Genomic DNA, 13,099 nt, shown 5'->3' with positions numbered 1-13,099 from the left:
TACCAGAAATAAGAAAAACAAGTTAGATCTCTTAAATCAACAGTTAAATCCAGTTAATAAAGAACCAGGTTGTTGTTGCAAACACAGGCTGTGCTGCCAACAGTTGAGGGAATGGAAGAACAGATTAGAGAGACTTTCCGACTACTGTTCCTTACCCACAGTTACAAAGGGTCTTCCAAGAAAACAAGTAAAAACTATATAGACCCCTGCCCACAGCCCAGGGATATGGTCAGGATGGTTTAGATGCATCTGCAAGGCAGAGGCAACTGTGGCTGGATTTCCTGTCTATCTCTCCTTACATATTTGTTCTGATAATCAAAAGGTGGTGGGATTGTTAGACACTTATATTTCAGGTTCATTGATTAGCATAATTCCTGTGAAGTTGTACAAAATAATTTCTTGACCAGAGAACAAAGTTCCCTCTAATGAAATAATCCCTGAATGTTTGGAAGTTGTTGGAGTAACAGAATATGCATCAATTGGACAAAGAAATTAAAAAAGGGCTGGTTAACTATTACAAACTAAACACGTAGAAACAGTTACTAGAAAGTCAGTTTATAGTACACAGAGAAACATTTTAGACAGAAAAGGATAGCTAAGTTAGACATCATAAAGGCCTTATAATAAATTTCCTATTACCTCTACTCAATCTAGCGTATCCTTTTGCCCCGTGATAAATTCTGAGAAACTTTAATATACAATTAAGATATTCAAATTCTGTACATACAGCTACTTCTAATTATCTGATTAATGGCTCTCCTGGTCAAAATAATCTTTGTTTATTATAACTGAATCTATGGGAACTTTCATATTTTTCCTGGTTACCTTTGTATTGATTTTTTCTGCTTAACTGATTATGCTACACTGCAAATGTTAATCACTACCTAAAATGAAAATATAAAAACCTGCTTGTACTTGCAATAAACAGAACAGAGCTTCACTGTCCTTTGAGGCATTTTGTCTGTTACCCATTGCCGATGCCTTACCCACCTTTGGGAATCCCTGGACTCTGCTGCGGCTGGTCCGCAGCACCTGAGGGCCTGGAGCATGGACAAATTGCCACTTGGACATGGACTTGAAAGATAAAGGCCTCCTACATGCGTTGGGTAGCTTTTGCTGCTCCTTGGGAACAAGAGGTAGAAACTTGCAAATAGTAGTACCCTGGATGATTGGGACATGACTCCCAATCTTAAAAGTGACATACACAGAGCCAGCAGACCATGAAACACTTCCCCACAACTCCTTTGTGATATCCCTATGACCCATTATGACTTGTCCACTCTTATTGCAAGTAGGTGCTGGATCCCTAGTCAAAGTGAGAAAAGTATGGTGTTTGTGCCCAGGGAGGCCCCCTCGGCCAGAAACTTGCTTGTACCTTGCCTGAGGGTTGTAATTTGCCATTGTTAGTACAATAACTGTTTTGTCTTTTCGCCCACAGGATACAAACTAACACCTTAGTTGACTAGGTATATACCTAGGCCTCAGTGGCTAACCAATCAGCATGCTGAATCTACACTGAATCCCCTTAGCACGGTGCCAGCCTCCCATGGTGCATCCCTCTGGCTTCCATAGCAAATTGGATTTGGTTATGACACCAGTGGAACAGTGCACATTCCTGGTGGACCACAACACTGGCGCAGAGCAATGGTCTGACCAGCCTCAGCCATTAGTTGGATACACCATATGGGATGACTCATGTTGGCTCATGGCTGAGACCATGGAGTTGGCTGGACCAGCCCTGCTCTGTATTGAAAACATCAAAGGACAAGCCCAAGTAGGCTGGACTCCAATAGGTCTGTGTCAGAAGCATACTCTTATGCATTACCAGGAGGCACAGAATAACTTGTGGGCTGCAGTTCCCACTGGGGCCCTCTGGGTGTATGGCTAATATGGGTGGCCTTACTTGCCTGGAAATTGGACTTGCCATTGTACCTGGGGGTGGCCTCATGTTCCTGAGTTCATAAAACTCTTATGAACCAGCCCATTGGGAAGCATTTAAGGCGCAACACTGGATAAAGCATACCCCTGATGGTACTACCCATTTAGCCATCTTTTCTCCTCAAGCTGCTTCTATAGTCACTAAGGCTGAGATAACGGCTTTGGCTTTGTACACTGCTCCTGTGTTAAATGCAACGCGATTCCTTGAGCCTCTTAAATGAGGAAGTGTATCGAGAAAAGTTGCCCTACAAAATAGCATGGCCTCAGACATGCTTGCTGCATCACAAGGCAGGGTATGTGCCCTAGTTGGGGCTGAAAGCTGTGTGTGCACTCCAGATATCCAGTGAGACCCATGCTATGGAACACCTAACAGGTGATCCCCTGAAGGAATGCTGGGCATCCTTAACTACTGAATGGTGGTGGGTCCTTGCTGTCTTGGGCAGCAGTGCTTCTGTTCTGGTTGCTTGCTGTTGCAGCTTGTACTGCTACTGCAGCATTTGGGTGCAGAGCTCTTCTCTTGCTTGCTAAAGGATCCTTGTGGAAGACATCCCTTACACAGATTATATGGTGAGGAACCCTGAAGTGGTGGAATGAAGGGAAAATGGAATTAGTCGGGCTCCCAGACCCGGATATTCCAGGAACCAGGACTTAGCAGTGTTTCTACAACTGTGCTTAAGGGCCCACACGTGCAGAATCAAGGTTTATCTGTTATATAACCAGTGATAGTCTACACTGACATGCAGCCGGCTTTGTATGCACTTAGTATATAAAGGAGTTGGAATTTTCTGCGGTGCAACTCATGGCTTGTGCTGTGTGTGGACAGCCCCACCCCGGAATAAAGGCCTGTCAGATATCCCAACATCTCTGGCATTTTCTTCTGTATGCCCAAGTCGCGTGGGAACCTGCCTGGCCTTGAACAACTGCAGGACAGGAGTGTTTGGGGCACGAAACAAAATGAGGTGAGAACAAGCAAAATTCAAGAAACATTTTATTAATACTGGTGATTTTACTCAGGTTTTTGTACAGAGAACTTTCAAATAATTATAAACTTTGAGTAAATGTTTGTCTGATTAAATAAAACATTAATAGCATTCCTTATGGTCAAATTAGAATTAAAACAAAACTATCAGATGCCAGCATATATAATCATCCCTCTTGATGACTAGAAAACTGAATCAAAGTCATGGAGGGTACATGTTAATGAGGGTAGCCTATGCTTGGAGAAAGCTGGGTCTTTTCAATATTTACTCCTTGTTTACTTCATCACCATTCTCCTTTCTGAGCTTGAACATGGGAATCTGCTGACCATCCTTGAGCTCTAAGAAGACCTCTTGAAGATGCCACCTGATAGAAACCAAAAGTAATCCAGAAAACACTGGCAAATAAAGGAAATAAAGCTCTAGCCAGATAGCTCAGTTGGTTGAAGCATCATCCCAATATGCCATAGTTGAAGGTTGGATCCCCAGTCAGAGAACATACAAGAATCAGTCAATGAATGCATAAATAAATAAATGGAACAGCAAGTCAATGTTTTTCTCTAAAATTAATGAAAAAGTAAAAAATGAAGTTGTTTGAATACTGTCTTCAAATTTTAAAGACTATTTTATGATATAAATTTAGGTTTACATAAAGTTTTAACATTTTATTATAGGTTCTCCTTACTTAACCAGCATCACTGTTGAGGCAAGTTTAATAGTAAAAGGTTGATGGGTGAATTAAAGGGGCACCAGGAAAGAGAAGGAGCAACTTATTCCCCACTTCCTAATTCACTCTGACCTTCAATTAGTGAAGGCCAACTTCTCCACTAACACCAGGCGTTGGAGCCAATGAACCTAGGGGGAGGCACATGGGAGCTGCCTAAGGGCTGTCTGTCACTTTTATCCTGGGGAATTACAACACATCCTGGCTAAATAGCTAACATCTCTGAAAGAAGCTTGGCAGGAGTGCTGAGTAAATATAGCTATGACAACTAGATAAGAAAAACAAATTAATGGGGTGGAAAACTTATATAAAAAATGTATTGAATAATCCTAGAATAGGAAACCATATCTTTATTTGTAATGATTGAGGCAGTAGTTTTAGAAGCTGTAACATTATCAAAGACCAACGCTGTACGTGTAAAGTTCTTGAAATTCAGTAGACTAAGGAGTGGACACTGTGGCAGATTGCACTGGATAAAATGTCTGAACTAAGCTCAGAGTCAAAACACTGGCTTGCTGCCCAGGCTATGAAACTTTTCAAACTTTGAAGAAGTACTTCATATTACCAAAATTATGTAACTACAAATGAAAATGGGAATCGGGACTGTTTCCATCAGAAGGTTCTTCTGTTCCTCCATACCCACCCATTTTCCCATAATACCTGTTAAAGGGGGCATCTCTGGATGAAATAACATAAAGATGGCCCTCTGACCTGGATCCAGAGACAGGAATCTTCAACTGTGGATGTAAAATGAGATATGTTACTGTCCTCTTAAGAGATGACAAAATGATACTTTCTAGCGCTAACCCTATAAAAACTAGAGAAAAACCTGGAGAATTCAGCTGGTTTTCTATCTGGCTTCCTCCAAATGTCCTGCCTCTCTTTGGATGGTTTGGTGAGGTCAAGGGCAGCCCTCTTATTTGGCAAGGAGACCTTATGTGCCAAAACTAAATGCTCTGGGAACTTGCAATGATTATTTCAAAATCCAGTTAATATCAAGAACATGCTAAGTGAAAGAGCCTTACCCAACAGTCTATAAAGCATGATTCCATGTTCTAGAACAGGTAAGTACACTGGGAAAAAATATCAGAAAAGCGATTGCCTCTCCTGGGGCTGAAAGATGTGAGAAGGAACCAACTGGGAACAGAATGAGCAAGTTGTAGGGTGACGGGAGCTGTCCACATCTAGATAAGGGCTTGCACTGTACTTGTTAAAAATCAAATAGTACACTAAAATTTGTACCTTTCACAGAATGTAAATTTTACCTCAAAAAATGGGGCTCTAAACAAATATTAAACTCTAGTTAAATGATATACATGCTTACTCATATTTTGGTGAGTTTTAACAGCTGACTTATAAAAGAAGATATAAGAGGACTTCTAGGCAAGATGAAGCTATGGATAGACAAACTGTGCTTCCTTGCACAACCAAAATAAGGACAACAAAAATTTAGAAACAAAAAAAACACCAGTATTGACAGAAAATTGAAGTATATGGAAGTCTGACAACCAAAGAGTTAAAGTAGACACATCATCTAGACCATTAGGAGGGGTGGTCTTAGGAGGGGTGGAGCCGGGTGGCCTGGCAGAGAAGGGTCGCAGCAAAAAAAAAAAAAGCGGTAGCTGGCAGACCCTGGGCCCAAGGCACCAGGCAGAAGACTCCGGGTATGCAAGGTGGCAGCGGGTGGACCCAGGTGGTCCCACATTCATGCACAGATAAACTAGGTGAAACTGGGGAGTAGGACAGACCAGGCAACCCAGGGTCCCAGAGCAGGGAAATAAAGCCTCAAAACACCAAATGAAAACAACTGTGGGGGTTGAGGTGCCAGAAGAGACTCCCAGCCTCACAGGAGAGTTCACTGGAGAGACTCACAGGGTCCTGGAGCATACACAAACCCGCCCACATGGAAATCAACATCAGGAGGGCCCAGTTTTCTTGGGGGAAGAGGGGGAAGTGACTGAAATCCAGCAGAGAGTGGAGCAAGTGAGATTGTTCCTTCTCAGACCCCTGCCCCACATACAGCATCACAACCCAGCAATGTGGATTGCCCTGCCCTGATAAACACCTAAAGCTCTGCCCCTCACTATGTAACGGATGCATCAAGACAAAAAAAAAAAAAAAAATGGCCCAGATGAAAGAACAGATCAAAGCTCCAGAAAACATACCACTAAGCAACGAAGAGATAGCCAACCTATTAGATGCACAGTTAAAAGCACTGGTGATCAGGATGCTCACAGAACTGGTTGAATTTGGTCACAAATTAGATGAAAAAATGAAGGCTACACTAAGTGAAATGAAGGAAAATGCACAGAGATCCAATAGTGACTGGAAGGAAACTGGGACTCAAATCAATGGAATGGACCAGAAGGAGGAAAGAAACAACCAAACAGAAAAGAATGAAAAAACAATTAAAAAAAATGAGGAGGCTTAGGAACCTCCAGGACATCTTTAAATGTCCCAACATCCTAATTATAGGGGTACCAGAAGGGGAAGAGAAAGAGCAACAAGTGGAAAAATTATTTGAACAAATAATAAATGAGAACCTCCCCAATCTGGCAAAAAAAAAAGACTTCCAGGAAATCCAGAAAGCTCAAAGAGTCTCAAAGAAGTTGGACCCAAAGAGGAACACACCAAGGCACATCATAATTGTATTACCCAAGATTAAAATGAAGGACAGAATTCTAGAAGCAGCAAGAGATAAGAAAACAGTCACCTACAAAGGAGTTCCCATCAGACTGTCAGTTGATTTCTCCAAAGAGTCCTTGCAGGCAAGAAGGGGCTGCAAAGAAGTATTCCAAGTCATGAAAGACAAGGACCTACATCCAAGATTGCTCTATCCAGCAAAGCTTTCATTTAGAATGGAAGGGCAGATAAGATCAAGTTAAAGGACATCATCATCACCAAGCCCTTATTATATGAAATGTTAAAGGGACTTACCTAAGAAAAAGAAGAGAAAAAACAGGTACAGTAAAATATAGGAAGTTCACAATTATTAACAACCACACCTAAAACAAAGACAAAAACAAACTAACAAACAACTAGAACAGGAACAGAGCCATAGGAATGGAGATCACATGGAGGGTTATCAACAGGGGAGTGGGCCGGGGAGGAGGGGGGAAGGTACAGAGAATAAGTAGCATAGATAGTAGGGAGAAAATAGACAGGAGGAGGGTAAAAATAGTATGGGGAATTTAGAAGCTAAAGAACTTATAAATAACACACATGGACATGAACTAAAAGGGGGGAATGTGAGTGGGAGAGGGTGCGCAGGGTGGAGGGGAACGAAGGGGGGAAATGGGACAACTCTGATAGCATAATCAATAATATATATTAAAAAAAGATATGATACAGCTGGAAAAGATGAACTGGCATTCCATGCAATCAATGTAAATAAATAAGCTTCAAAACTAAATTTAAATAAGCTCTTTACATTTGAATGAATGTTAACTAACTAGTTGTAGATATCAAGTTTAAATAAGTGGTGAAATAAAGCTGAAATAAGTGGTGGATAACTACTACTAGTTAGTTCTTAACCAGTTAAAGATAGGGGCTTGAGCACAAACATTGCATTCCCTGCCACATCAATTGTCTAAAATAGAAAAAACATGAAAATAAATTTTTGTAAACAATTTTAATAGATCTCAAGTAATCCCTAGTGACAGTTTTACATGGTAGCTTTACCTATCCCAAATCCTTACTGCAGCTTCCTCCCAGACTCTCTCTGGATTCTGGTGGCCACCTCCTCTCCTTCAGGAGGCACCTAGCCTACAGTCATCTGGGGGGAGCATGTTACCTGGGCATCAGCAATGTCCACGAAGTTGTACTTGTCAGTGAGATGAAGATAGTGAATGTTGAGAGGAGTGCCTAGAGCTTCCAGAGCCTCAGAGTGGCTATGCAGCTGCTCCAATGCCAACTGGTAATAGGAAGCCCTGGAAAAAGTTTCTAAGTGGGAAAGACAATTGTTTTATTTTTGTTGTTATTTATTGAACTTGGTTCGGTACACTCTCTGTAGATAGTTAAATGATACAATTCATGTGCAACAGGGAAACAGAAACAAATATGAAAGTTATGGATGGAAGAATAAGGGACAACCTACTCTAAACCATCCATTTTAGAGACTCCAAAACAAAAGTCTACAAAATCAGGATCTGTGAAGATGTGGCAGATGATACTGGGCAAGATACTTAACTTTTCTGTGCCTCATTTTTTTCATCTCTGATTTCTTCATCTAAGGCAGCGGTGTGAAACTCATTTTCACCAGGGGCCACATCAGCCTGGCAGTTGCTTCAAAGGGCCTAATATAATTTCAACTCCTTAACAGTTAGGGAGTAGTTACACTTATACAATTCGAAAATTACATTTGACCCTCTGAAGCCAACCATGAGGTTGATGTGGCCCCCGGTGAAAATGAGTTTAACACCCCTGATAAGGGGTTTGATCAGATCTTCACTAACGCTCCTGTGGTTCTCAAGACCTAGGATACCATGATTTGCTAAAAGTGACAATGCTAGTTCAAGGCAGAGCTGGGGCCAGAATCTATGACTAACTTCTAAACACTGCTTCTTTCATTAAGATGAAGGTCCTGATAAACCAGCATAAAACATACCACAACATCAATAACAAGAAAACCCACAGGCCAGAAATAGAACATTAAAATACCAGTCTTCAAGTTTACAGATTTATGTAGACATCTTATGCAGATAAAACATATAACCTGCTTTGTTTCAGGTACTGTTCTTGGCCCAAAGTCTAACAGGAACTCCAGGAAACACCTCCCTAAAGGTGTATGGTACTAGGCAGAAACAAAAGTAGGCTTCCCAAGGAAGGTTTCTGGCTTGACAAGAAAAAGCTTCCCTCTTATATACCCAACCACATAAATAAAAGGGAAAGGCACTTTGAGACTAAAGAGGCAAAAAAGAAAAGACCCCTCCTGTTCTGCTTCTCAGACGTGCAACTGCAGGGGATGCTATTGATGGAGGAACTCAAGAATTAGAAAATTTTAGTTTTAAGTAACTATTAATAAGGTTAATAGGCTTAGTAACTAATTAATGCATGTACAAAGTTACTGTTTCAGGAACTGAAAATATGACCCACCCTGACTCCAGGAGACCACAAGCAATTTGACATTTATATGTCACAGGAGAACAGCAAGCAATCAAGTGGTATCTGAGGCACTGTGCTCCAGGGAGAGATATTCCACAGTTCAGGACACAGATAAAGAACCATCAGTCAATGGAAGCTTTTATCTGATTAACCTTTTTCCTTAATCCCCAAATCCTTACGTATGCTTCTTTTTCTGTGAATTCCAAATCCTTTACCTATACTTTTTTCTCCTTACAAGAGTTTGGCTTGAAATGTAAGATGGTCTTTTAGGAAACATAACCCACTGTTCTCTCAAATTGCCAGCTATCTGAATAAAGTCTATAACAATTCAATCCCTGTCTCTACTTATTTTATTGGTTCTAGTAGTGACAGGCAACATGAATGCCAACTTTTCTGGTTTCACTGTGGGAATGAAAAATGTGCCAGCCTTGACAGGAAAAGGAGTAGCAGATGCTGGGTCCAGACAGTTGAACTTTATTGAGGATTTCCATGCCTAGATATTGTTCTCAATATTTCATGTATCTTAATGATTCTCTCCATCTCACAGGCTGTGAGATTTATTTTCACAGGTTCATGCATAAACGCTAATATTAACACTCATCACACAGATAACTGAGGCACAGAAAAGTAAAGAACTCCTCTATAAGCCACACAACTAGTCAAAAACTGGAGCTGAGATTCAACTAATTGGCTGCAAGACTAGCTGGGCTGTCTATTGGCTGACTCCAGCTTCCTAAGGGGGAAAGACTGTGAATCTCCCAACCTGTAAAATGCACCCATTCTTGTCTTGTTTTGCCTCTACTCCTTTGACAGAAGGGAAAGGATGTTGAACTACTCCAGTCTGAATTATCCCTGGGAATGCTCTTCCTAGGTCAGCTCTAAACTCAAGGGCCTCTGGGCCAACTGAAAGAAGGTCAGAAAGAAAGGTTGGAAAGGAGACCATGTTCTCTTTGGCTGACTGTTGGTGATTCTAACATTCTGGCAGGAAGTGAAAATGCTATAGAGTCAGGGTGAAGATGCAAGCTGGGAGGGCGTGAAGCTTCAAAGAAAGTCATTCTGAATAAAAACTGCTGCTGCTTCACAAGTTGCAGCAACTAAATGACCTTAAATGTCCCAGTTGCTCACAATAACTGTGGCTTGTATTTACAAATTCAAATTTCAATGCAGTGGGACTGGAAGCCACATTTATCAAGATTTTCCATTCTGGACTCTCCTTTCATTTTCTACTCTTACCAGAGACATCCCTTGCTCAGGGTCCCCTCCTTCACTACATCAACATTAAAGAATGGCAGGGCAAATAGGCTGAGAACACTTGAGAAATACAACCAGTTTTCCTCACCTGTAAACCATCTGGTATTCCACCTTCTCTATGTTCTTTATATAATCTCAGAAATCTTGGATCTCCTGTGCCTATCCCAGTTTTTACAATGCTTCTGGTGCAAACAAACTGGGTCCTTTTATTTGAAATTGAGCTTCCTAAGAAAATTGGGATTATAGGATAAGAAGGAAACTACAGGGAATGGAATGGTATACAGGTTTCTAAAAATAGCCCTCTCCTACTTTCTTCTTTACAGAAAGCATCTGAAGTATTTCCTATGATGGAGGAACAAGGATAAGAGAGGTAGGAGGAGGCCATGCCTCAAGCAGTTTGCTGGATACTTACTTTGTACAAGGTAATACACAAGGGCACAGCCCCCACTAGTCATCACACTGGTAAAAAAGACCAGTTTTCCCAGAGGCACTGGCATCCTGATTCCTAGAAATTTAAAAACAAAAGATGTCAACTTATTGTTAGATTCAGGTTTGTATGAAGGGCCTTTGCCTGGGCTAGGTCCCAATGGGTAAAAATAAAGCAAAGAATAAACTAGCAAGGGGCCACCTTTCCTCTTTTCCTTCCTTTTAGAATACCAGGGCTGGTCTGAAGCCAAAGCAAAAGTGCCGTTCTGAGGACTAAATCCAGAACCTAGGCCATAGGGGTATGGCTGAGCACAGAGCAAGCACTCAGTACAGCCCTAGGTATGTATGGAGGGTTAGCCCAGAATTCTTATCTTGCTCCAGATCACATTTAGTCATCACCTTGTAAAACAGATACATGATAGGAGGCAGTTTATAGTTGAGGGCAGAACCCAATCTGTATGCCAAGTCCTGCATTACCCTGGAAGCACAGCCAGGAAGCAAAGCCACTTTGTGTCATGTCAGCTGATAAACAAGAAGCTTATCCTTTTCAGCAATAGCTAATCTTGTGAGCTTTCAAATGGGCCCAAATGGTCACTGACTGCTTTCTTTCATATCTGGAAGTGTTCTATCCCTGGGACTACTGTGAGGAAAAACTCAGTTCTTTTTGCTCACACAGTAAAGCATTACAGATCAACAAGTCAGTCAGCATACTAGTAAAGGAGGATTTATTAGTAGCATGTCCTCAGGGAAGAGAATGGGCCTTGCTAAGGTGGAAGAGAAGGGAACAAGCAAAAGCGAGAGCAGCAAGGCATCTGGTCCTTTGTCCTGTGGATTTATAGTTTACGGGATGGTGTCATGGAGTTACACATTGACTGGTGGGTAAAGGTGGTGCCAGCTTCCCCTGGGGGGACATGACCACCTAAATGTAGGTATGTGTGGAGGGTTAGCCCAGAATTCTTACCTTGATCCAGTCCACATTTAGTCAGTCACTTGTTGTAAAACAGATTACATAATAGGAGGCAGTTAATTAAAGTTGAGTTATTCCACTACTTTCCATATGAACAACTCTAAACCTACTTTTGCCCCACCCTGTATTTATTAAGATGGTTTTCCAACAGTTGGAAATACTATAAAGTGTCTTGAAGAAGGAGTGGGCACCTTTTTCTAATTTGTGCTTATGAATGAGAAGCAGGCTGGTTAGTGTGACCAGTGATGTGCACCAGTAAAGGAAGCAATACCCAGGAAGTGGTCAGCTCTGCCTGGAGGGGATCAGCAAAGGAAACTGACTCTGAGCCAAGAAAGGTGAAGGAGTGGAGGAAGGGCTTCACATTAGTAGATAGAGCAAGAAAAGACAGAGGGGCAGAAGCAAGACCTGCAACACTGTGAAGATCTGGTGGGGAGATATAGGAAATGAGTTTGAAAATGGAGGCTATCACTGCTATGAAAGGCCATGCACCCTGCTGGACAAAACCGTGCAAGTGAATGGATTCTGACAGGAAGAGAAATGACACAGGAGACCCAGACAGGAGACTTCTGTATGTATTAGCAAAGGTAAGAGCTAAGACCTAGGTAGTAAGAGTGGATCAAAAATGACAGTTTCTTAAAATGTTTAGGATAGTTCTTATTTATTTGCTAGTATGTACACCAGCTTATTCCAAGAAGGATGACAGGGCATATACGGATACATACATTAGAAGAGAAAAAATAAATAAACAGATGAGGAAATGAAGACAAGTGGAAAATAATTTTAAGAGAAACACTGTTGGGGTAAAGTTAGTGCACAAAATTAAGCACTGTCATGCACTAGACATTTCTTTAAGGTAGCCACAGATTTGACACTGAGTTTCATACCTTCCCAGCAGAAAGGAGAGACTGAACAGCTGGTAGGTCCACAATGTCCACGGGGTAATGCAAATCAGCAGCTGAGGAGGAATATGACATTTCCTAGCAATACACCAAGTTTGAAAAAGATCTTTTTCATTCTTCCTTAGAAAAGGATTCTCTGAAGTGGCAGGTGTTGCAAACAAAACCCTCAGTATATATTTTTTAAGTTCACAACTTTCAAATGACTATTTTTTATAATATCCTATAGTGAAAGCCACAATCACTGTCCAAGAAAAAAATAAACAGAATTTTACAAGTAGCCAAAACAGTGGAGACAGTGGCAAGATCTGAGGGGCTATCTTGATTCAATGGGGAGATGAGATAGTCATGATCCACCTGGTCTCCATGTATCAAGAGAGGTCATGAGCTTGGGACAAGAGGGCAAAAAAAGAGGCCCTGTCTGAGCCTTTTTATTACTAGCTTCATTTTACCTGCCCCATCAGCTGTCTTGAATCAACAGTCCTCAGTCGCTCCTGAACTTCATGAAAAAAATATTTCAAAAAGGCACAATAGAGAACTACAGATAGATTTTTAGGCTCCTTCAGGAAGGGTATATTTTAGAAGTAAGCTTTTGACAAGAATTGAAAAATATAAATTTCACGTGAAAATCTGCAAGAAGCTCATATTCAATTAGTCTACTATACAGCGAATTAAAGGAAGACTTTTTGATTTACAGTTAATCAAGAGGAAAGTATTGCAACCCATTTTATAAAACAGCTGTTTTTACACACAAAGGGTGACTCAGGCCCCCAAAGACCAATGGTTTAAAATTTTATTTTGAAGTACTAAATCCCTT

The 13,099-nt window shown here is 41.1% G+C and overlaps 1 protein-coding gene across 1 annotated transcript; it reads right to left on the bottom strand.

The window, feature by feature from the left end:
• Nucleotides 1–2,930: 2,930 nt before the first annotated feature.
• LOC119046192 (cytochrome c oxidase assembly factor 1 homolog) lies at nt 2,931–12,363 on the bottom strand. The gene is given in 6 exon segments (XM_037141137.2): nt 2,931–3,282; nt 4,300–4,376; nt 7,433–7,581; nt 10,406–10,498; nt 12,271–12,300; nt 12,303–12,363. Coding segments are annotated over 6 exon segments (507 nt in total). The 5' UTR covers nt 12,361–12,363; the 3' UTR covers nt 2,931–3,182.
• Nucleotides 12,364–13,099: the final 736 nt, after the last annotated feature.

Source organism: Artibeus jamaicensis, unplaced genomic scaffold, assembly GCF_021234435.1.
Source record: "Artibeus jamaicensis isolate MK-2021 breed Jamaican fruit bat unplaced genomic scaffold, CSHL_Jam_final contig_311, whole genome shotgun sequence".
Classification (NCBI taxonomy): Eukaryota; Metazoa; Chordata; class Mammalia; order Chiroptera; family Phyllostomidae; genus Artibeus; species Artibeus jamaicensis.
This window is presented reverse-complemented; position numbering and strand designations above follow the sequence as displayed.